Genomic DNA, 23,268 nt, shown 5'->3' with positions numbered 1-23,268 from the left:
TGCGTCAGTTGACAAAATGAAGTTCATCAAAACTGAGAGCGAAGAGAAAGGCAATCAGGGTCTCAATGGGCTTATCTGTAATGCCAGGCAGAAGGATGCAGCCAACAATAGGGTAGGCAGGATAAATGGGAATTGCTCAGATATTGTTGGTACTTCTCATAGTAGGGAGAAAAACCCAGATTCAGTCAGAAACTCTCAGACTGGCTAGCAGGAACCCAATCTTAATTTGAATTTTCAATCTTCTCCTGACAAATCACATTCAAAGGAGAATCAGAAGCCTAATATCGAAGAGGAAACAGAATTTGATTCTTTGTATGGCGAGAAGGATGATATGAGCATCATTTGCGAATCTGAGAAGGAACTATTAGTTGATCAGTTAAGAGCCGAGTTTGATCATGCAGAGGAGAGCATTTTATTTCAACTATTTGAAGGAGAGTATGGAAATGCAGATTTGAATGGCTCGAGACAGAGTGAACTCAGCAGTAACACCTCTCAGCAAATGGAGCTAGAATGTCAACATTGGAATCCTGAGTGTACACAGGAAGGTAAAGATTTTGTCAATCACTTTTCAGACCATTTGATTGCCTTCAATGAAAAGGGTTCTTTCCCTTCCAACCCTGTTGATTATTTGAATCCTCTTTCCTTGGATTGGGGGGGGGGGGGGGGTGCCATATTGAAAAGATAGATGCTTCTTCAGGGGATCCATGTTCCTCTGAAACTAATAATGGCCCCTTCCCTCTCAAACTTTTCATGTTTCTTAAACTTTATGCCAAAGGAAGGTTCCTTGTAGGGGAGAGGGCTGTGGATTTAGCTACAAGGAAGGTGACAAAAACTTAAATGACTCACAAAAAAATCCCTAGAAGATTTAGGCCTGAGACTAGTGGATCCCTTAGGTAAGGAGGTGAGGTTGGGACTGAGCATTAAGACATATGAGAGAGACAATGAAAGTTCATAAAGAAATAAAAATTTTGGTCTCTTCTATTAATTATAAGGGTGGTAAGGGGCTTGGGAAGGGTGATGAGTGTGTTAAGTTATGAAGATTATCAGCTGGAATGTGAGAAGTTTAAAGGGAGTTAGGAAGAGGAGTCTAATCAAGGAAGTTTTGTCCAAGTACTCCCGAACATTGTCATGATTTAGGAAACTAAGTAGGAGATGATTGATTGAGGGATCAATAGAAGTATTTGGGGTGGTTGATGTAGGGAGTGGGACTTCTTACCATCTCGAGATGCTTCAGGTGGTGTTCTTATCATATGGGACTCTCGGTCAATTTCTGAAGTGGATAATTTAGTGGGCTTCTCTTCCTCTTCTGTTCTTGTCGAAGTGAAGGGGAGGGGTCAATGGTGGGTTTACTTAGTGTATGGTCCACCTAGTGGTAGTGGTTGGGGATTTAATGCAATGAGATTTCCAGGGAAGAAGTGTTCTTTTTTCTTTGTTTTTTTTTTTGGGGGGGGGGGGGGGGGGGGGGGGGGGGGGGGGGGGGGGGGGGGGGGGGGGGGGGGGGGGGGGGGGGGGGTGTTGCAGTTACTACCATTATGCAACATATCAGGGAGTGTAGTCTAAGAGATCTGCCTTTAAGCAATGCTATCTATACTTGGTCAAAGTCGGGGGGTGCTAGGGCAGTGGCTGGTAGATTGGATAGGTTCATGTTTGTAGTGATTGGGAAGATGAATCCTCTAATGTCTCTCAGGCTATTCTTCCAAGACCTTGTTTTGATCATTTCCCCATTGTGCTAGAATCAAGTAGGTACCTAGGGGTCCCAATCCTTTTAGGCTTGAGAATGTGTGGTTGACAATGCTTCTTTTAAGCCATTATTGAGTATCTCATAGGGGAGAGGACTTAGGAAAGGGTTAGGAAGGTGAAGAAGTTGAAACAACTTATGGAGAAGCTGAAACCTCGGAATAAGTAGGTGTTTGGTGATGTCGCGTTAGAAAATCCAGAATCCTAGGTGAGTTGGAATCTTTGCATGGAAAGGACGAGGAGACTAACCTCTTGGAGAGTGAGGATGATAGAAGGGTCTCTCTAAAGAATGAGCCGGAAGAGGTTATTTTTAAGGAAATGAGAATCTGGTGGCAAAGAACTAAATTCAAATGGATAAGAGAAGGTGATTGTAATACTGTCTTCTTCCATAGGCTTGATAATGGAAAGATGAGGAAAATTTTGATTAAGGAGATGGATGTGGGGGAGCAAAAATTATTAACAATCCTAATAGGATTGCTTCTAAGATCCCTAATTTCTTTGAAAATCTCTATTCTAAGGAGGCGACTTGGAGACTGATGGTTGAGGGGTTAGAGTGGATTCCCATTTCTAGTGATCAGATGCTAGGTTAGAGAGAACTTTTAATTTAGCTTTCTTTCAAGACTACTAGAATATTATTAAAGATGAATTGTTTAAAGTTTTTGTTGAATTTTATGGGGACGGGAGTTTGAGCAAGATCCACTAAGGTAAAGGACCTCAGACCCATTAGTCTAGTTTCTAGTGTTTATAAGATCATCACAAAAGTTTTAGCTAATAGGCTAAGTGCAGTGTTGGACAAGTATATTTCTACAACACAAAGTGCCTTTGTGGGGGGAAGACAAATAGTAGATGCTATTTTTTGGTGGCTAATGAGGTGGATGAGGATATTCATAGGAGGAAGAAGATGGGTTTCATCTTTAAATTGGGTTTTAAGAAGGCATATGGTAGAGTGAGTTGGAGTTTTTTGAATAAAATTTTTGTGAGGAAGGGTTTTGGTGAGCATTGGCGCAAGTGGTTAGGGGTTTATTTGACTGATATGTGGTTCTATAGTGAATGGGGAACCTAAGTCCTAGTTTAGGGCTTTGAGAGGTATTATACAAGGTGATCCACTTTCCCCTTTTCTATTCATTTTAGTAGCCAATTTGTTAAGTAGAATGGTGGATAAGGTTGTGGATAGGGGGATGGTGAAAGGGTTGGAAGTGGGGAGAGAGGGAGTGGTGGTCTCTCATCTTCAGCTTGCGGATGATACTATTTTCTTTTTATAGGATCATAACCTTCTTTCAGCAATGTTATGGATATCCTCAAAGTCTTTGAGAGAATACCGGGGCTTAAAATAAGTATGGGGAAAGCAAATATTAATTCTCTATTGAACGAGTTAGGGAGCGGTCTTCTGTTGTGGGTGTGGTCTTTTGGAGTAGCTTTGACTTATTGAGGGGTCCTTTTGAGGGGCAATCCTAGATATGCTAAGTTTAGGAATCCAATAGTGGAGAGAGTGACTAAAAGGCTCAACGGTTAGAAGGGGGCATTTTTTCCCTTAGGGGGTGGAATCACCCATATTCAGTCTTTACTTATCTAGTCTGCCGTTATATTATTTGTCTATTTGTAGGATTCTAGTGGGGATTGCTAAGAAGAGTGAGAAAATCATGAGGGATACAGAGGTTTTAGGGATCGTTTAGTAAGGTGTACAAAGGTTTGTAGGTCTAAATTGGAGGGAGGGATAGGTCTTGGAAACATTGCCCTTTTAACTAAGTGGTTATGGTTTTTTCCCTAGAAGATCGCTCCCTTTGGCACAAAGTGATTAGAAGTATGGTTTAGGTGAGAATGGGTGGGTTACCAATGTTAGTTTGCAATATTCATTGGAGGGCCCATGGCTATTTCCCAAATTTATCCCTTGTTTACTCCTCACATTAAATTTGTAGTGGGGAGGGTTCTCGGATTCGATTTTGGAAAGATCCATGATTGGGGGATGATGTTCTAGCCACATCTTTTCCTCGCCTCTTTCATTTAAGCTCAGGGCAAGATAGTATGATTTGTTTCTTTGTGGTTGACTTAGGCAGCCCTCTAGTTTCTTTGAACATTGATTTTAGAAGATTTTTTAACAACAGAGAGCTGCTGGAACTTCTGTCCTTGTTGTCATTATTGAACAATTGTCATCTTTCTTCAGCTATGGATACTCAGTCTTGGGTATTGGATCATTTAGGTTTGAGTTTTGGACCCGTTACTGCTCTTGCTTTCCCCTATATTCATTTATTTGGAAGGCGAAAGCTCCCCAAAAAATCAAGGCTTTCATTTGATTGATTGTGCTTAATAAAATCAATACTAATAATCTGTTGCCGATCAGGACCTTTGAAGGCGTTATCTCTAAACGTTTGCGTGCTATGTTATTTGAATTCTGCAATAGCACCTCATCTAATTTTACACTCTGATTATGCTTGGAGAATCAAGAAAAATTTAATTGGCGTGATGGAGAATCTTGGGTCTGCCCAGTGTCGGTGGAGGAATTGTTTTCTATTTCTTTTGAGGGGTTTAGTAAAAGGAAGGAGAAGGTTGCACTCTGGAAATGTGGTATTTTTGCAGTGTTGTGGGGATTATGGTCGGAGCATAATGCATGGATTTTTTCAGGGAGAAAATTCAATTGGCAGCTAGTGTGGGAGAAGTTTCTTAACTTGGCCTCTCTACGTTGTGTTGGTTTCAGTTGCTTTAAGGGAATTAGCTTTTCAGAGGTTCAGTGAGAATGGAGGAATCTTCTGCTCTGATTTTTTTTTTTTTTGTTTGTTTTTTTTTCGGATTATTCCAGTTTCCTTCGGTCAGGGATGTGGGGTGTTAGGGGTCATTTGGTGAGCTGGGAGGTGGTCTGTAGGCCTAAACGGTAGGGCAGCTTTGGTCTTGGTAATTTGGTGTCTAAAAACACAGTTCTCTTGGCCAAATGGCTTTGGCGGTTCCCTTTAGAGGTCTCCTCCCTGTGGCATAAAGTTATAAAAAGTAATGGACTTGATATGAATGGGTGGGATACCAATTCGACTCATGTTCTTCAAAAAGTCTATGGAAATCCATCTCTTAGATTTATTCCCTCTTTGTTCCGCAAACTAAATTTTTATTGGGTAGGGGTTGCAATATTCGCTTTTGGAAAGATCTATTGTTAGGGAATGTTTTCTTGCCCACCTCTTTTCCTCACCTATTTCATTTGAGCTCAGGACAGTATGGATCTATTTATTATTTCATTGTGGAGTCGGGTGGTCCTTTACCTTCTTGGGATTCTCACTATAGGAGACCCTTGAATGACTTTAGGAGACCCTTGACTGACAGGCAGATGGAGAAGTTATCCTCCTTGTTAATCTTGTTGAATAGTTGAGTCTCATTGGAAGCTGCTAGCCGTTCTTGCTCTTTGGATCCCCCAGGGCTTTATTCCTGCAAATCTTTTGTGAGTTCTTGACTAGCTCTGGTTTTTCTCTCTGTCTTTTAAACTATCTGGAAGGCCAAGTTCCCCCTAAAATCAAAGCTTTTCTCTGGCTGATTGTGCTTTAATAGGATCAACACCAATAACTTGTTACAGATCAAAAGAACATTAAAGGCTCTCTCTCCAGACCTATGTGTGCTTTATTTTAATTGCTCTGATACTGCTCCGCATCTTTTCTTACAATGTGATTTCGCCCGGCGGATTTCAAACAAGCTATTTAATTGTTTTGGGGATTGCTGGGTTTGTTCAAAGACAATGGAGGGGCAATTCATTTTGTTGGTTTTGGCAGGAAAAAGAGGGTAAGGAGTTACAGAATTGTTCCCTCTTTTCTGTATATTGGGGTTTGGGGTGGAACCAAACACATGAATTTTTTTCAGGGAAGAAGTTGTCATTTTTGCTGGTAAGAGAAAAGATTCACCGTTTGGCTTCTCTTTGGTGTATGGGTAATGGGAAATTCACAGGGATGAGCTTTTTGGATAGTCAGCATGACTGGCTTTCCTTGTTGAATTGATAGGGCATGCTGATTATTTCAGGTTGTTTCTAGAGTTTTGAAAGGAAATGCCTTATTCTCATGTTTGTACATTCCTATAGAAAAATACTTCCCCCATCAAAATTCTGGAATAATCCATAATTTTCTTTTGTTATCAAAAGAAAATTATGGATTATTCCAGAATTTTGATGGGGGGAAGTATTTTTCTCCTTTTTGTAAATTCTTCCCTTATCAATGAAATCTCTTCTTTTGTTATAAAATATATGTACGCACACACAAACACACACACACACACACACACACATATATATATATAGTTTTTGGTTTTTGTTGACATATTTCTCATCCTCCACTTTTTGATTCTTTCTCACTTGCTAAAATCCTCTCTTTTTTTTTAAGAAAAGAAAAAGAAAAAAAATGTAATTGAGAGAAAAGTCAAGAAGTTGTTGCACAATCATCACAGTTTTTGGGCTCACCAAATAGGAAGTAAAAGTCATCAGCTACGACATCTTTTGCCAAGTTTTTTACGTACAAGACAGAAGCAGGATTCCCAGCTGTGTAATTCTGCAGAATCCAAGAAAGCTTCATAATAATTATCTGACATGCATGCATACCAAAAAAAAGTTTTTTTTTTTTTTTTTTTTTTTTTTTGGCAATATGAATCTTGAAATTATCAGTCTTGCATCATTTCAAACTAATGACATCAAGATGATGATCATTAGTATTGGCTCAACCAACTCAGCAGCCAACATCACAGAAATAGCTCCATGCACATATTAAATTCTTTGATACAACAACAGACATGACATTGCTTAAACACAATAAATAGTAGGGCAAAAGACACTAGCCTCCCCTGAGGTTTCAAGAATTCCAAGGACCTCCCCTGAGGTTGGTCAAAAAGACACAAACCTCTTCTCATATTTTACAAAAAGATAAGTTTTTCGAGGGAAGGTTTTTGTCTTTTTGGCAAACCTAAGGGGAGGTCTCTGACATCTTTGAAACCTCATAGGAGGTCTGTGGCATTTTTGAAACCTCAGGGAAGGTCTCGGTTGTTTTAGCAAACCTCAAGGGAGGTGAATGTCTTCTGCCCTAAATAGTCCATGCCAAGAATGATGAATAAAATAACAAAAATCTCATCCTTGCAAAGATGTATTTCGACATAGCCCGTTATAAATTTCACAAGCACGACCATCACACCAAGCCCAAGGAATAAAATTTCAAATTCAATGAAAAGGATCTCCAATTATATTTTGATCAATAGAAACAAACACATATTCCATAGTGTCTACATTATGCTCTACTGCTCCATCAACTTCTTCTTTTTTTACAAACAAAGAATTTATTTCTTCGGAGCTGTGCTACTTTCGTTGTGGTGTAGCACATTTGACTGAAACAATAACTCAGAATTTTCAAGGAATGGGTTTTGTGTCCTACTTTTGTGTGGAGTAAAATTCTTTTTTGGGCATCACTATGGTGTCCTGCATTTTGTTTGTTTTCTAGAATGCAATAATTGATGTACAACAAGATTAGAAGGCCTTTCTTAATGATCACTTGCCCTTTTCCTGGTCTTGGTTTTCATTTTTGCTTTTTCAGAAAGACTTCTTGTCCTCCTCTCCCATCTTAATAATATGTCTTTTTTTTATAAAAATAATGAAATGAGAAAAGAAAATGTGAAGATACAGAAAGGTTGACAATGCATTCTCCAAGCAAACAGGAAGAAATAAAAAATAGATATTGAAATGAAACAACAGAACAAGATTAATGGAGCAAATCTCTCCATTCTCATGGAGACATTCCCTCAAAAAAGCCATCTACAGACCACCAAAGCAAAGCTAGAAAGAGCGCCCCACCTAAAACAAACCAGAGAGTAGAAGGCCCCTCAAAAATTCTAGCACTGCACCCAACCAAAACCAAACATACCAAATGAGTTGGATGGCAACAAAAAACAACACTTTCACATGACGTCCTCCCTTTTGTCTTCCCAAAGCCCATAAACAATGAAGATACTAAGTAACAAACTCTCCAAAAAAAAAAAGGTGGACAAGCCAAATGAAACCACCCAAAATGAATTCTCTATATACTCCAAGAAAAAGAACAACGAGAGGGCGAAAAAATAAAAAAAGCAAACAAGTCTCCCCACTCCAATAGCAATGCAGGCATAAATCAAAAGATAAATCATTGTATGGCCTTCTCCGCTGAAGCAATCCTCCCCAACCACCTTCTTTATCATTTTATCTTTAAATCTTATTAACTTACTTTTAAGGTCCATATGTAGTTTTCTTACAATATCCTTTCACTGCCATTTTCTAATGAATGTATATATATATATATATAAGACTAGCATCCCATGCACTTGAATGTCACAATATTTTCTGGTTCTGAATTTAAAAGTTATCTTCTTTAAAAGTGATTTAATGCTTTAAAATTGAAGACTAGAGTATTGCCATATGAAAAATGAACCTCACATAATTTTCTCCTGAACCAACAAATTCATTAGGTTTCAATTACTAAACATCCTTCTTGTTAGAATTGTATGATTCTTGATATGATTCGTACAGTTCATATCCAGTAAGGCTCCAATCAATTTGAACCTCATGAGCTAATGCAGGATGCTCTGAATCGTAGGTGAATCAAACAATTCACTTGCTGGATCGCAGAATTGAATCGAATTGCATGATTCGCTTCTATTCAGTTGCATCCCGGATGAAATCGGACCTGACTGCTTTAAAACCCAGCCAAAAACCTATTAAGCCTTTTTTTCTGCACAATAAATTACCTAAGTTGTGTCATGCACAAGATAACAAAAGAGTGTGTTGGCCTTCTCATTCTGCACTTCTGAGTCTGCCATCAAGGGTAAAATAAATGAAAAAACCAGTGTATTGGATTCTGCAGGTAGCTTTAGCCATTGAGAAGAAAATTGGTTGGCTAGGGAGGACAAACTTGTTGCCTCCTCAAGATTCAAAGGTTATTTTTTCAAAAAAAAATAAATTTTTTATTAGTTTTCTTCATGTTTTTATCTGCTTTTGTTGTTCCTTTAGTAGTTTTTTCTTTTTCTTTTTTGTTTTTTGGATAACAAAAGAAGATTTCATTAATAGAGAGAATTTGCAAGAGGGAGAATAAGACAACTCCCAGGAAATACTAGACAAACCAGAAATAAACAATTAAAATTTAAAAACATCAAAGGAGATGAGATCAACAAGTCAGCGTGTTCCTCCAATCTCTTTGCAACTCCTGAAAACTTGCCCCTCTGAGAATTCTATAACCAACACAACACAGTGAGGCAAAGTACTGAATTTTTTTCCAAACAGCACCCAATTTAATTTTTTCCCAAATAAAATCTGAGCATTACGCTCCATCCATATTCCCCATGAAACTGCGAAAATAACACACTTCCATAGTGCTGCCCTATCCTTCCTTCTACCAAAGCCTGTGAAAGAAATGGCTAACAAGTCTTCCACCGAAGAAGGGCATACCCAGCTCTCTCCCATAATACCAAAAAGCTTGGTGTTTTAGTTGTTAGAGAAAGCATATGTATTAAATATGATTTTTTTTTTTCTTTTTTTTGGTTAAACACCACAAAGTTCACTTTTTTTTTATACAGAAAGAAGATGTACTAGGAGAGAGAGAATATACAATCAATGTGAGGATAAAGAGAACAGAAAATAAAATAAAGGAACAAAAAGATATTTAAGAGAGAGAGAGAGAGAGGAACATATTAAATTTAACCAAGAATACCCCTCTTTAAGCCCTTCCCATCATAATTCACCGAACACTTCAACTAAAGCTAATTCCCTCTGACCCTTCTTCACCTTAGATTTACAACCATCAAGACGAACTTCATTTCCTCCACAATCAGACAATTGGAGGCCCAAGTTATCCAATCAAATCTGAGCTTGAAGATACTTTCTAGAAATCTATTGAACTCAGGTCGGCAATATTCCATCACCAACCTTTTGCTCTTTAACTAAACCATCATCTTCAAAAATGCTAATACCCTCCAATTCTTCCAATGGAAGCAGCAGCACATAAGATGAATCCCCAAGGGGGTCAGAAATTTATTTAATTATTTATTTTTTTATTCCTTCCCTAAACACCAGGTTCAATTTTTGATTATTTTTTCTACATTCCTCCCCTTCTTTATGTTCAATGAAAGCATACACATGATTTTTTGTTGTTAAAAATGTAACACTTAACCATAAACATAAAGTTCAGTCCTTTAAATTTTTTCTTGAATCTTCTCTTAATTTTTTTTGTTGTATCTTAAACTCTCAGAGCTTTTTAGTTTTGACACCTAAGCTTTTAAATTTTAATATTATATCGTACCAATGTAATATGCATGTCCATAGACTCTATACTTTATTCTTTATGGTGGGATTAAAACCTCCAAAACATACTTTAAAGGCATGCACCAATCCATGCAACACGATCAATCCATATTTGTAGAAATTCTAACTTATTTTACTAGTTTGTTGTTGGGCATAAATGCAATGTCATTTAGAATCAATTTTTCAAATTTTGCGTGGAATCTCAAGATCTCATTTGATTCTTGATTCTCAATTCATGAAATTGGGATTTCAATTCACAATTCGAATCTTGATTTTCAATGTTTTTACCATGTATACAGTTTTCAATTAAAACTGTTGAATTCTGATACCTTGAACATTGGAAGAGATAAGATTTCCTCAGGAGGCAACTTCCCATTCTTCAATTCTTCTGGAGTTGCATAAGTATTGAGATCTATGGACTCCTTCGCTGGCTCTCCTAATTCTTTCATGACACTATCATCTTTCTGTTCATTTTGGATGTCTTTGGGGGCAATTTTGAACTGCAACCAGATTAGGATCCAAATATATTTTTAAAATAAACTGAAAATGAACAATTTATCCTACTTCTCATTTTCTCATTTCTAGAAGACCAAAATATGTGTGTGCATGTATCACCTGTAGCACAGAGTTCTTCTTTTTTATCATTGGGATCTCCTTTGGGACCAGGGTAGCGGGTTTTAAACCAACAGCTTCATGAGCCACATCTTTATCAACTGCAGGGCCAACAATAGCTTCTCGCCTGGCACGCTTTCGACCACGATTTTCTATTCTTTGATCTCCAACGGTATAAGCTTTTTCATGAGGCTCCTAAAAAACATTTTTCCAAGAACAATTAAAAGTCAAATACAATTGTTCAACAAATATTGAAAAAATAAAAGGCAAAAATGGAAAAAACCTCATGGACTGCCATTTAATAAATATGTAAGACATATTAAGTGTGAGGAGTGTTAAAACTAGATATGCATCGCTGGTCCACAACCTAAAAGCTTAAGCTTTTAGGTGAACTGGTAATCTAACATGGTATAAGAGCTATAGTTGCCAAGAGGTCCTGACTAGTCTTGTTGCCCATGTTTATTTTGTGGAGGTTAAAAAAAATCTTAGTCCTTGAAATGAGTGTTATTATCGTTTGTTTATCTCTCCAAGTGCAATCAACCAGCAAATGCGAGGAAGTGTTAAAGCTTGATATACATAGCTGGCCCACAACCTATAAGCTTTTAGATGAAGTGGTTAATATAAAAAAGAGTACAATGAAGTACCAAGAATAGGCCAAACAAGAATACCACGTGGGCATTGGATTTTATTGATTGGGGCAAAAAACAGTTGGTGCAACTGGCACTCAAAACCCAGAATTTGGGTAGAGCAATATTGTTTCATGCTCACACAGTTGTAAACTGATGTATGTACATCATTTTATGCTTCCATACAAGTATGCAAAGGACAATTACCTCAGGTTATAACAAGTTAGCAGCAGGCAAATACCTCGTCAGAAGATTCCAATTCTGACTCTGCACTAGATAAATCTGCCAGACAAGGTTCTGGAGCTGCAGGAACAGGAGGGGGAGGTGGTGGTAGGGGGTTGGGCACTGAAGGAGGTGGTAGAGGTGGAGTGGGCAGTGCCATCCGAAATGGAGCCGGTATATTCATTTTGTTCATCAAGTGCAATACCTACAATAGAGAAGCTAAAACAATTTTAAAAAATGAAAATAAAAAGCCGCACACATGTTCCGAACTAGATTAACACCAAGCAAAAGATGTAAACTATAGAAGCAGAAAGAACATCCAATAGATTTTCAAAGATTCTGCATGAGATCAAAGATAACCTGTGTGTAGAATCGAGGAACAGCAATAAGAGCATTTACAATATTGGTCAGAATATTTCCATCGGGTGGAGGATACGCATACCTATAACAAGGGCAGATTGTTTAACAATGTTAACCATTCTATAAAAAATTTTGCAACCAAATTATTAAAAAACAAAAAAACAAAAAAAAAACAAACAAACAAACATTTAATGAAAGTTCTATTGGAATGGGGTTTTAGGAGTATTAGTTCTACTTTTATCACTTTGGTGCTAAAGAAAAGTTGGTATATCAAGATTTCTGATTATAGACTGATTAGCCTAGTTTCTAGTGTTTATAAAATAATCACTAAAGTGCTATATAATAGGTTATGTGTGGTGCCTGATGAGACTATTTCTAATGCCCAGAGCGCATTTGTGAGGGGAGCAAATGAAACCATTGAGGATACAAGGAGGAGGAGGAAGAAGGGGCTTGTTTTTAAGTTGGGTTTTGAAAATGCTTATTATAGAGTGAGCTGGAATCTTAAGGATAAGATTTTGTAAATAAAGGGTTTGGAGAGAGATGGCATGGATGGATGAAAGGTTGTACGTCTAGTGAATTTTGCAGTGATAGTGAATGGTAAGCCTAAATCTTGTTTAGGGATAGGAGTGGGGATAGACAAGGGATCCCCTTTCTCCGTTTGTGTGTGTGTGTGTGTGTGTGTGTGTGTGTGTGTGTTAGTGGCTGATGTTTTGAGTAGGATGGTTTATAGGGCGGCGGAGAGAGTTTTGGTGAGAAAGGTCTAGGCGTGGGTAGGGAGGAGATCATGGTTTCACACCTTCAGTTTGTGGATGGTAATATCTTTTTCCTGGAGGATCATAAGCCTTCTTTCCTAAATATACCAAGCTTTTCAAATTTTTTAAAGGGTCTTGGGGCTTAAGATTAATATGGGAAAGAGTGGTATCGCGGCTATTAACGTGCCTGCAGAAAGTGCAAGGGAATTAGCCTTGGAATTTGGGTGTGCTGCGTTCAGGTGACCATTGTCCTATCTAGGGGTTCCTTTGAGGGGTAATCCTAGATCAGCTAGTTTTGGGATCTGGTGGTGGAGAGTGTCCAAGCGTTTAGATGGGTGGAAGGGATCCCTTTTCTTTGGGAGGGAGGATTTCTCTAATTCAGACTTGTCTTTCTAGTATTTTGTTGTATTTTCTTTCTATTTTTAAAATTCCAATGGGAGTCGCTAGTTAGACACTGAGGGAATTATGAAAGATTTTCTTTGCTCGGGAATAGAGGGTTTTAGGGATCATTTAGTGAGTTGGGAGGTGGTTTGTAGGACTAGTTTGGATCTTGGAAATTTGGTGTCTAAGAATACGGCTCTTCTGGCTAAACGGCTTTGGCAGTTCACGCTAGAGGTTTCTTCCTTATGGCATAAAGTTACCAAAAGTAAATTTGGACTTGATGGGAGTGGGTGGAATACAAATTTAGGTTCTAGATGTTCTTTGGAAAGCCCGTGTAGAGTAATTTCCCATACTCTCTCTTTATTCCCCATGCTAAATATTTTTTGGGTAAGGGTTGTAATTAGGGGCATACAAAAAATTACCGAAAAACCAAAAATCGGACCGAAACCAAACCGAAACACATCTCGGTTCGGTCTTTTGGTTTGCGGCTTCAGTTTCGGTTTTGAAAGTTAAAAAATTTCAGTTGGTTTCGGTTTTGATCCAAAACCGAACCAAGATAACCGAAACCGAATTAATAAATTATAATTGCATAATTTTATATAATACTAATATTTAGAGTTGTTGTACACTCATTACTCAATTTATTATTATTTAATATTTTAATTACAAATAAAAATGGCTAATACCCTTAAAAATGAAATACTTCATCACCAGCAATTTACAATAATTAGTATGAGAATCTTGGGGTGGCAGTGGGATTATATATGAGGCTGCCCCAGCCCCCAGTTGTAAGATTGTCTAGTGAAACAAACAAATTTTTTCAAGCAAAATGGAAAGTTTGCCCGCCTGCCCTGCCTTCCAGTTCCAGAATCCTACACGGGTAGTGCTGCCCATAATTCTATTTCCTACTTCCCTATCCCACATCAGTTGGAAATAGGAAGGAAACAAGTTTCCCCACATCATATATTCAAGCTGTATCCTCCCTTCACTTTTATCTCATGTGCTGGATTTGTATTCAAAGCCTTGGCCCAGTTAGAAACCATTTCAAAATTATAAGAAGGGCTATGGTTGCAGCCTAACCCAAAGTCTTGGGCTTTCAAGAATTTCTTTCATTGCTTGATAGTTCAAATTTTGATAAAACCGAAAATAACCGAACTGAACCAGAAAATTGGCGGTTTGGTATTTTTATAAACCCATGGTTTATGGTTCGGCTTCAGTTCAGTAGTTTTAAAAACCAAGGAGATCGGTTCGGTTTTCGGTTTTGGCAATAACCGAACCGAACCGAACAAAACTGAGTACACCCCTAGTTGTAATATCCATTCTTGGAAAGACCTTTGGATGGGGAATGTTGTTTTGCCCACCTCTTTTCCTCACCTATTTAGCTTGAGCTCAGGGAAAAATTACCCCATTTCTTCTTTTAGAGTAGACTTGGGCAGTCCTTTACCTTCTTGGGATTTTTCACTTTAGGAGATCCTTGAATGATAGGAAAACTATTGAGTTATTTTCTTTCTTGGTAATAGTAGGGTATCTTCTGAAGATGATAGTCAATCTTGATTGTTGGATTCTTTAGGTGTTTATTCTTGTAAATCTTTTTGTGAATTCTTGATTGGTACCAATTTCTCCTTTCCACTGTACAAAGTTATCTAGAAGGTCAAAATCCCCACCTAAAATCAAAGTGTTTCTTTGGTTGGTTGTGCTTAAAGGATAAATACTAATGACTTGCTGCAGATGAGGAAATCTTTAAAGGCTCTCTCTCCTGACATACGCGCATGTTTTGTTTTGATTGTTCAGAATCTGTTTCACATCTTTTCTTGCATTGCAATTTTGCATGGAAGGTTTGGAACAAGCTATTCAATTATTTTGGAGAAAGCTGGGTTTCCTAGAACAGTGGAGGAACTCTTGGCAATATCTTTGTGGAGTTTGGTAGGAAGAAGGAAGGAATGGCATTATGAAATTGTGCTTTATTTGCAGTGTTTCTGTGGAAGGAACATAACTTGCGTATATTTTCAGGGAAGAAGTTACCATATTGGTTAGTGTGGGAAAAGGTTCTTTTTATGGCTTCTTTATTGTGTGTGGGCAATGGAAATTTCAAAGAGGTGTGTATTTCATACGTTCAGCGTAATTAGAAGTCTCTTTATAAAGGCATGCTGATTTTCTTTTGCTGTCTTTCACATTGTGTGTTTTTTTTTTCTAGGGATTCCCAGATTTCGTTAAGGAGATGTCTTCTCTCTTGATGGTACATTCTTTCTCTATCTAATGAATTTCTTTTTCTATTAAAAAAAATACCCCGGTATAATTATCATTCAATTTTTTTATATAGAAAAAATAAATTTATTAAGGTAAAAGAATATAGATAGAGGATTGAGAGAATCAAGGGAAAGTATAAGATTACGTTTGGTTTGCGAAATGCCTATTCTCAGAATTAGATTAGTTTAGTAGGTTAATTACAATTAGTTATACAAGAATTATGTTGTTACTATAAAGCAAACAATAATGTGAAACATTTTGAGTCCATAATAAGGAATAACTATTCCTAAATTTTATCACGGGGATGTCTATTCCTTTCTTATTACATATTGAATAAAATAATTAGGAGTATACAAGGAATAACTATTCCCTTGATTCTCAAAATTTAAACTATATTCCATCTTATTCTAAGGAATAACTATTCTACAAAACCAAATGAACCGTAAATGTTATATCAACTAATTGCACAAGAAATCCAGGCAGACAGAGAAATAAAGTGCAAGTTTTATTGCTGCAAATATCCCAGCTTCGTAAGAGTGCCACGTAGCATGTATGCAAAACACAAGTCAGGGACATAAGTCACATAACACTTAGGAAAATGGAAATTGGGAAATAGTAATGAAGGGCATATGGCAGGACATAACAATTAACAAAATATAATATAAATGTAGTATATAAACATATGAACCAAAAGATCCAATGGAAATGCATATGCCTCTATCTCTTTCTTTTGCCATTTGATAAAAAAAAATTGAAATATCTCACTTCTTCAACAGCAAATAGGACAAGTTCGTTATATTTTTAAAAATAAAAAAACCAACATTGGGTCTTTTCTTCTCTTATAATTCTGCTTTTTCATAAATAAGAAAAATGGCATGTCATAATGTGTGATTAAGTGCTGAGAAAACATTAGAGAAGTGTTCAAGGAGTGTCCAGTGAGCGTCAGAAAGCATGCAAAAATTAAAATATATTTTAAAATAGTGAACAGGTTTATAAAAAAGTGATGAACACATCGAAGGACTGTTAGGCATGACAAGAATGCGGCATCCCGTGGAAGTGCTTGTGCTATACACAGCTATGCCTTTCAACTTTCCACCATCACTAGAACTGCTAAATCAACACTAGGCCCAAATAGATTGAACTTGTTGGTACAACAACAACCAAGCCCTATGTCCCACTAGGAGGGTTGGCTACATGAATCATTTTCCGTCAATTTACAGTCAAGAGCATATTCCAAAAAGATTAAGCTTGTTGGTAGTCAGTAATTTTATTTATCAACAAATCAACTGTCTCACAGCCCCCCTCAAATTCGAACTCCCCTAGGGGCCTAATACCTGGGATGGGTCTTCTGGTTTTAGTTGGGAAGTGAAGTGACTGGAGATTTAACCTAGGACTCCTGCTCTAATACCAAATCAAAGATCTAGCTTGAGCTCGTAATCTAGTAGTTGCCAGAACATCTATATCTTTTTATTCTTGTTCTCTTTTTAAACCAAAACAAAAAGGAGAATTCACTAAAGAAGAAGAGTGTACCCAAAAAAAAAAAAACAAGGAAAATAAGAGATCCTCCTGTGAAGGATAACAATAAAAGGAAAATACAATGAAAAAAAACGTAAAGCCTGCAAATCTTGCTGCAGATCCGAAAAACACACTCCTTTAAAGGAACGACCTGCAGTAGATCGTGTAGGGCCAAACAATGAATCCTATCCCAGCAATGAACACAGCACCCTTTTCCCTGTAAAGACGCGCACAATCAGTTCTAATAAAATTCACCAAAATACTGCAAACTGCATGCCTCTACAAAGCAAAGGCATCTTTACTCCTCCCAAACCCTCCATCAAAAGAACAATGCAGAAAAATATGAGAAGCTGTTTCCGAACTATCAAATCATAAGAATGCACATCAGGAGATAAAGCCATTGAAGGCCTCCTACTCTGCAGCAGATTGTCGCCGTTATGTTCAATTCCCAAAATGAGACTATTTTCCTAAAAATTTATCACATAGCTTTTAAATTTATTAAAAATTTTAAAGCTTTGACACTCAAAAGAAATTGGAAACTATTCATAGCCATAAGTTCTTTACATTTGAAAATACAGGTGCAGGTACTGATTTGGTTTCTAAAGTGTTTGGGAAGACGAAACAAGACAGAACCAGGAAGAACAGTGATAAAAATGAATATAACAGTAGAATGCATGAATGCAATAATAACCTCTTTCCAGGTAGGAGAATGTTGCACTATAAAGTAAAGATTCTGCAGTAAGCTAGGCATAGCACCTTAGAAGATAAAATAAGGGAATCGCGATTTATATGCTTTGGCAACTTGCAATGAAGGCCAAATAATTCACCAGTAAGGAGGGAATCCACAGATAAGTTGCCATGCAGCAGTGAAGGAAATCGCAAACACTTGTACTGTTTGCCTCATGGTACAGCACACAAACATCTGGACTAAGCTTTATGAGTTGTCCTTTTCTGTAGCAAGTCATTCATATTAACCCTATTAAGAACAAGAGTCCAGATGAAAGCCCGGATCTTGAAGGAAACTTTTGCTTTCTAAACAGCCTTTTCAGCCAAAAAGAGCTCTGATTCCCATCTTGGGATAAGAGAAAGTACAAGAAGTCTGAGGAAAGATGTCCATATAGAATGATGAACAAAGTTCAAAAGATTGCACAAGAGCTGTCCTCCAATCCCTTCAAAAATCAGACTGCAACAAACCCAAAAAGAAACCAGGAGAGTGAACCCAAAAGGAAGCCAAGAAAACCACTCTATCCCATAATAAATGTGGCATTGAAGAATTTAAAAGATGATTAAGAAAAGACATTGAAGAGAAAAATACATCGAAGAATCCCCAATCCACAACCTAACATCCCCCCCCCCTCAAAATAGGAAAACAAAATCCAGCAGACCTCATAAAGAGTTAGCTCATCAACCTCTCTTTTATTAGGACTCCTAAAGAAATGGAAATCTAAAGAAAATGCCCCTCCCCCCTCCTGATAATGGCAGAAAGCTGAAACTATGAGAAGAAGAAAATCTAAACAAATGCAGCATCAACAGCTCCAACAAAGTCTCACCCACCCAAATATTCTCCCAAAACTGGATTCTATTACCATTGCTGATTTTAAAGCGAGAAGAAATAGAAGGCAAGCCACACGGGAAAAACAAACTTCCAAGGACTCACATGGTAACATTGCCAGTCCCCTTGGTATCCCACCCATTCCCATTACTTTTAATAACCTGATGGCATAAGGAGCTAGACTCTAAAGGGGACCCCCATTATTATTTTCCCATTAAAAGATGTTCTTCGAAACCACAATAATCCCCAGCACCCCACACCCCCCCCCCCCCCCCGGGCGCAGGGATTTGGGTCTCCTAAACACCTCCCAACTAGCAAGTTGGCCCCTCTAATACTCCTCAAAACCAAATCACAAGAAACCTCCCATAGTTCTCTCTAAGGTCCCTGTCACTCTGGTAGGAATTCTAAGAAGGGATAAAAAGTAAATGGGAATATTGGAGAGGGAAGCACTAATGAGAGTGATCCTAACTCCAATGAAAGGAAAGCCCTCTTCCACCTTCTAATCCCCTCCCTACTCTCTTAATTAAAGCATCCAATTAAGTATTGCCCCTAAAGGAAGGCCAAGATATGAAAAGGCCAAGCTAAGGAATTGCTGCCAGCTAAAGACTTAAAGCTCTCTAACTCCCCATTACTAAAATTAATTCCCACTAAACCACTCTTGAAAAATTAATAGCCTTAAAATCTTCTCAAAAATTCTCAATAAGGTGAGTACCTTCAAAACTTCTCAATGCACTTCTCAAGGGAAAAAAATAATATCATCTGCGAACTGAAGGTAAGACACCTCCACCTCCTCCCTTCCAACAAAAAGACCCCTAATCACCCCAAAATCCTGGGCATGAAGAACAAGCCTACACAAACCATCCACCACCAAAGTGAACAAAAAGGGTGATGATGAATCCCATTTTCTTAAACTCAGAGAAACCATAACCAAATGCCTAAGTTGACCATTGATAGACATGTTAGCACAGCTGAGAAATCCTCTAATCCAATTACACTATAAAGTTCCCAAACCATACACATCAGTTTACAAAGCCCCAATTAACCATGTCACAGGCCTTCTTAGAATCAAATTTAAAAGCCATGCCCTTCTTCCCCCTCCTCCTCGCATCTTCAACCACCTCATTAGCTCGCAAAACTGCAACTAAAATTTGTTTTTTTTTTTTTTGGATAATAAAAGAAAATATATTAGAAAGAGAATGTTCAATCATATCAAGCATACTATCCTCAAAAAGAAAACAAAAACAAAAAAACAAAACAAAACAAAACAAAGTTAAAAACTCAAAAAATAAATAATAAATAATAAATAATAAAAAAGGCAAAACAAAAAATCTGCTATTATTAGCCAAGAAAACCCCTCTTTTATCCCTTCCCATCATAGTTCACTGAACACTTCACTTCAAATTAGCTAGTTCCCTCTGACCCTTCTTCACCTTAGTTTTGTTGCCATCGAACCTACCTTCATTTCCTCCTTGATCAAACAACATAAGGCCCAAGTCATCCAGCAAAATCTGAGCTTCAATATCTTTTCTAGAAACTTCTTGGACTGGAGTAGACAGAATTCCATCCCTAAGCCTGTGTTCATCTTTAATAATCTCATCCTCAAACATATTAATTCCCTCTAAGCCTTCTAAAGGAGGACGCCACGCATAGGATAGATCCTCGAGTCGATCAATAGAAGAATCGGAGGAAAATCCATATTGATCCCGAATATGATCCGAAAGTAAACCCTTTTCGCATTCAAAATGACTACTCCCTACACTGTCCTCATCTGAAACATCTCCCCATCTCTTACTATCCTTGCAAAATTTGGCCCTCTCACTAATTGGCTCCTCCACTATATTTAGAACAACTTTGGAATCTCTCTTAATAATTTTGTGCTTTCTCTCCTGACAAATCTTGATTATCTCCATAAAGTTTCCCGCCTTCAAAACCCATTTGCACTTCCTTGCGGAGGGCATAAACCTTTCTACTTCTCAAGCTATCCAAATTGACTCCCTTACCAACTAGGTTTTCAACCAACCTAGCAATGAGTTTTCAAACTCCCAAGAATTAAGATTCTTAGAAACGGAATCCCCCTTTTCATCCCTAAAAATCCCCCTATTATCATTCTTCTCCTACCGAGGAGGAGCAACAAGACTTCCTACTTCTGTCGCTTGCTCTTTACTGTTATCAAAACATCCCTTCTGATGACCGCCAAGGATGTTGATCAAAAAGGAACACAACTTAGGGACGATCGGAACAACATGTACCTTGTAACCTCTCCTAACTTGGGCAGAAGGGCTTCCTTATGGATAGGGACCTGTGAAGACTTCTGGGCCTGCCCATTAACTTGACCCATCTAGGCTTTTTCACTACCCAAGCCTAGTTATAGTTCAAAAGATTGCCCTTGGGCCTCTTTAACCAGCAATACCAGCAAAGAATTTAAAAGATTTTTTTCTATTTTTGAGCAACCAGCCCAAGTCTATATTAATCGACAAACTAGGCCCAACCCTCAACCCATCACCCCTGCAAGAAACCTTAGCTACCTCTGATCTCTACTACTCAACCAGAAGCGATGCCCTAACCACCTTCAATTGATCGTGCGTAGCTGACTAAATGAACTTCTCTTGCGTACTTACAGCACAACAAGCACAGACCACCTCCTGAACACTCTTAGAGATCGATCGACCTCCACCATCACCTACGCTTCCACAAACAATCTGACTCCATGAGAGATTTTCATTCTTCTTGTTATCTCCTACATTAGAGCCTAACCGACAAAATCTTCTTAAAGCAAAGAAAGCATCCCCAAATCAAGACCCACCATCCCCTTTCAGCCCTTCAAGAACAAAAATGGAATACCTTTTACCCCTCCATCCATGCCCTCTTTCCCTAAACTTCTCTGTCCTAGTCACACGAATCCCCACCCAGTAATCGACATAGCCCACTCATAATCTTCAAAAACCATGCTCAACCTATCAGCAGGAGACGAGAACCCCTGAGATAACCATGAAGCTGCAATTGAAAAAATTCGTACCCACCAGTTGCACTTAAACAGAGCTCCAACCTTCCCTACCTTATCCAATCTTAGATCAAAGGACTTCCCTTCTATCTATATTAAACAAACCCCAACCATCAATTCTTTCTAGCAACATGATATCAATCAAAAGAGAGATGTGTGATGAGAGGACTTCTCACGAGAGAGAAAACCATCGCGAGAGCAGTAACTCCAATCATGCAACTAAAATTTGTCCATCTTTAAAAAACACATACTGGGCCATCAACACTATAATTCCTAACAACTTCTTCTTTACAGAACTTCAATTAACACCTTATAAATGCTGATCACTATGCTAATCGGCCTAAAACCCTTTGCCCTCCTAGACCAATCCCTTTTAGGAATGAGGGTAATGAATGTAGAGTTAGTACACTTGCACACCAACTCATTACAATGGAACTACTCAAAAAACCTCTTCTTTCAACACATCCCAAATATTTTAAAAGAAAGGAATTTGTAAAAGAATCTGAACCTAGTGCTTTCTTTGCCTCCATCCGTGTCAAACACAGCCCTCTAACTTCCTCCAATTCGAAAGGCCTCTCCAACCAAATTGCAGCCTCCTTCTAAATAGGTCTCCAATCAAGCCCCTCCACAATCAATCAAACCTTACAATCATCAATATACAACAACTTATAGAAATTTGTGATCTCAACACCAATTAGCGTATGATCCGTAACTACCTTCCCCAAGTCTCAACTCCAACTTCTAAAGAAAACGTTTTCTCCACCTCACGCTAGCAATTCAATGAAACAAGTCAAACAACCTAGAATTACGACCAGCCTCTTTAACCCAGCTAATCCTTGACTTTGATGCCAACTCCTCTCTTCCCTCAACATAATCGCCTCCAACTTATTGTAAAGATGAACCCTTCTAGCTATATGTGTCTCTCCCAGCAAACCACATTCCTTCGATCCAAACGAGCAATTTCAAAAAGAATATTATATTTCTTCTTAATATTCCTAAACACCTCTTTATTACAATCCTTTAGCTTATTTTAACATACTTCAATTTCATCATCATTTTAATTTTTTTTAAAACCTCCTCACCCCTGACCCCTTGACACGGCATTGCTTCCACCAATCCCCAATGCATCGTGAAACGAATGGTGCAATAGCCACATGCTCTCAAACCTAAAAGGAGTAAGGCCGCACTAAATAGGATTGGAATCCTAACATAGCAAACAATGATTTGAAGTGGGCCAAACCAACATCTCTTGCACAATATTCAGAAACAAGTCTTCCCCAGCATTGGAAAATATACATACATATATATATATCAAGACTACACTAAGCTTGTCTATTCCCAAAAGCCACCCAAGTAAAACAGCCATTATTCAAAGACATTTCTGAGGCCATAATCCCAAATTAAAAAGTCAAACTTCCTTGTGCTACTAGTCATCCTCGATCCCCAAAACTTCTCTCTCAAGTTTATAATAACATTAAAATTGCCCCCCACCACCCAACATGAACTACAAAATCCAACAAACTAGCCAACTCTTCAAAAAAAACTATTACAAACTACAAAGTCCAAACAAATTGGCCAACTCTTCAGAAAAATGATTACACTGCGAATACTGTGTAGGACCATAAGGATGTGAGCCACCACTCGTCAACACCCCTAACCTCTATAAGGACCGTCAAAGAAAAAGACCTCAAGATACAGTCTTTAATCAAGGGCAAGTCTGGTATCCCAAGCTATTATCTGGCCTCTCAAGGCTCCTAATGAAGGAAAAGACACCCATTCTTTAAATCTACAACCCCAAACACTCCTAAAGAAAAGAGTATCAATCTCTCCTACTTTGATCTCCTATAAAATCAAAATAAATCAAAATAGCTGGACTGACTCTAATGACCAAAACCTTCACAATTCTGCCTTTACTACCCCCCCCCCCCCCACCTCCCACGTCCCACCTCCAACATTCCAAGAAAGAAGTTTCATTTAATCCTGCTAATGACCCC

The 23,268-nt window shown here is 38.1% G+C and overlaps 1 protein-coding gene across 2 annotated transcripts in view; it reads right to left on the bottom strand.

Annotated features, from left to right (window-relative positions):
* Window positions 1-23,268, bottom strand: part of LOC131157264 (U11/U12 small nuclear ribonucleoprotein 65 kDa protein) — a 59,847-nt gene that overhangs the window by 26,566 nt on the left and 10,013 nt on the right. For both annotated transcript variants that reach the window (XM_058111266.1, XM_058111267.1), the window contains exons 6-10: window positions 11,827-11,908; window positions 11,486-11,671; window positions 10,622-10,813; window positions 10,336-10,506; window positions 6,158-6,245 (exon numbers count right to left, since the gene is read on the bottom strand). In XM_058111266.1, coding sequence (XP_057967249.1) covers window positions 6,158-6,245; window positions 10,336-10,506; window positions 10,622-10,813; window positions 11,486-11,671; window positions 11,827-11,908 — 719 coding nt within the window. The remainder of the gene's footprint in view (window positions 1-6,157; window positions 6,246-10,335; window positions 10,507-10,621; window positions 10,814-11,485; window positions 11,672-11,826; window positions 11,909-23,268) is intronic.

The sequence above is a fragment of the Malania oleifera genome, chromosome 6 (genome assembly GCF_029873635.1).
Source record: "Malania oleifera isolate guangnan ecotype guangnan chromosome 6, ASM2987363v1, whole genome shotgun sequence".
NCBI lineage: Eukaryota > Viridiplantae > Streptophyta > Magnoliopsida > Santalales > Ximeniaceae > Malania > Malania oleifera.
This window is presented reverse-complemented; position numbering and strand designations above follow the sequence as displayed.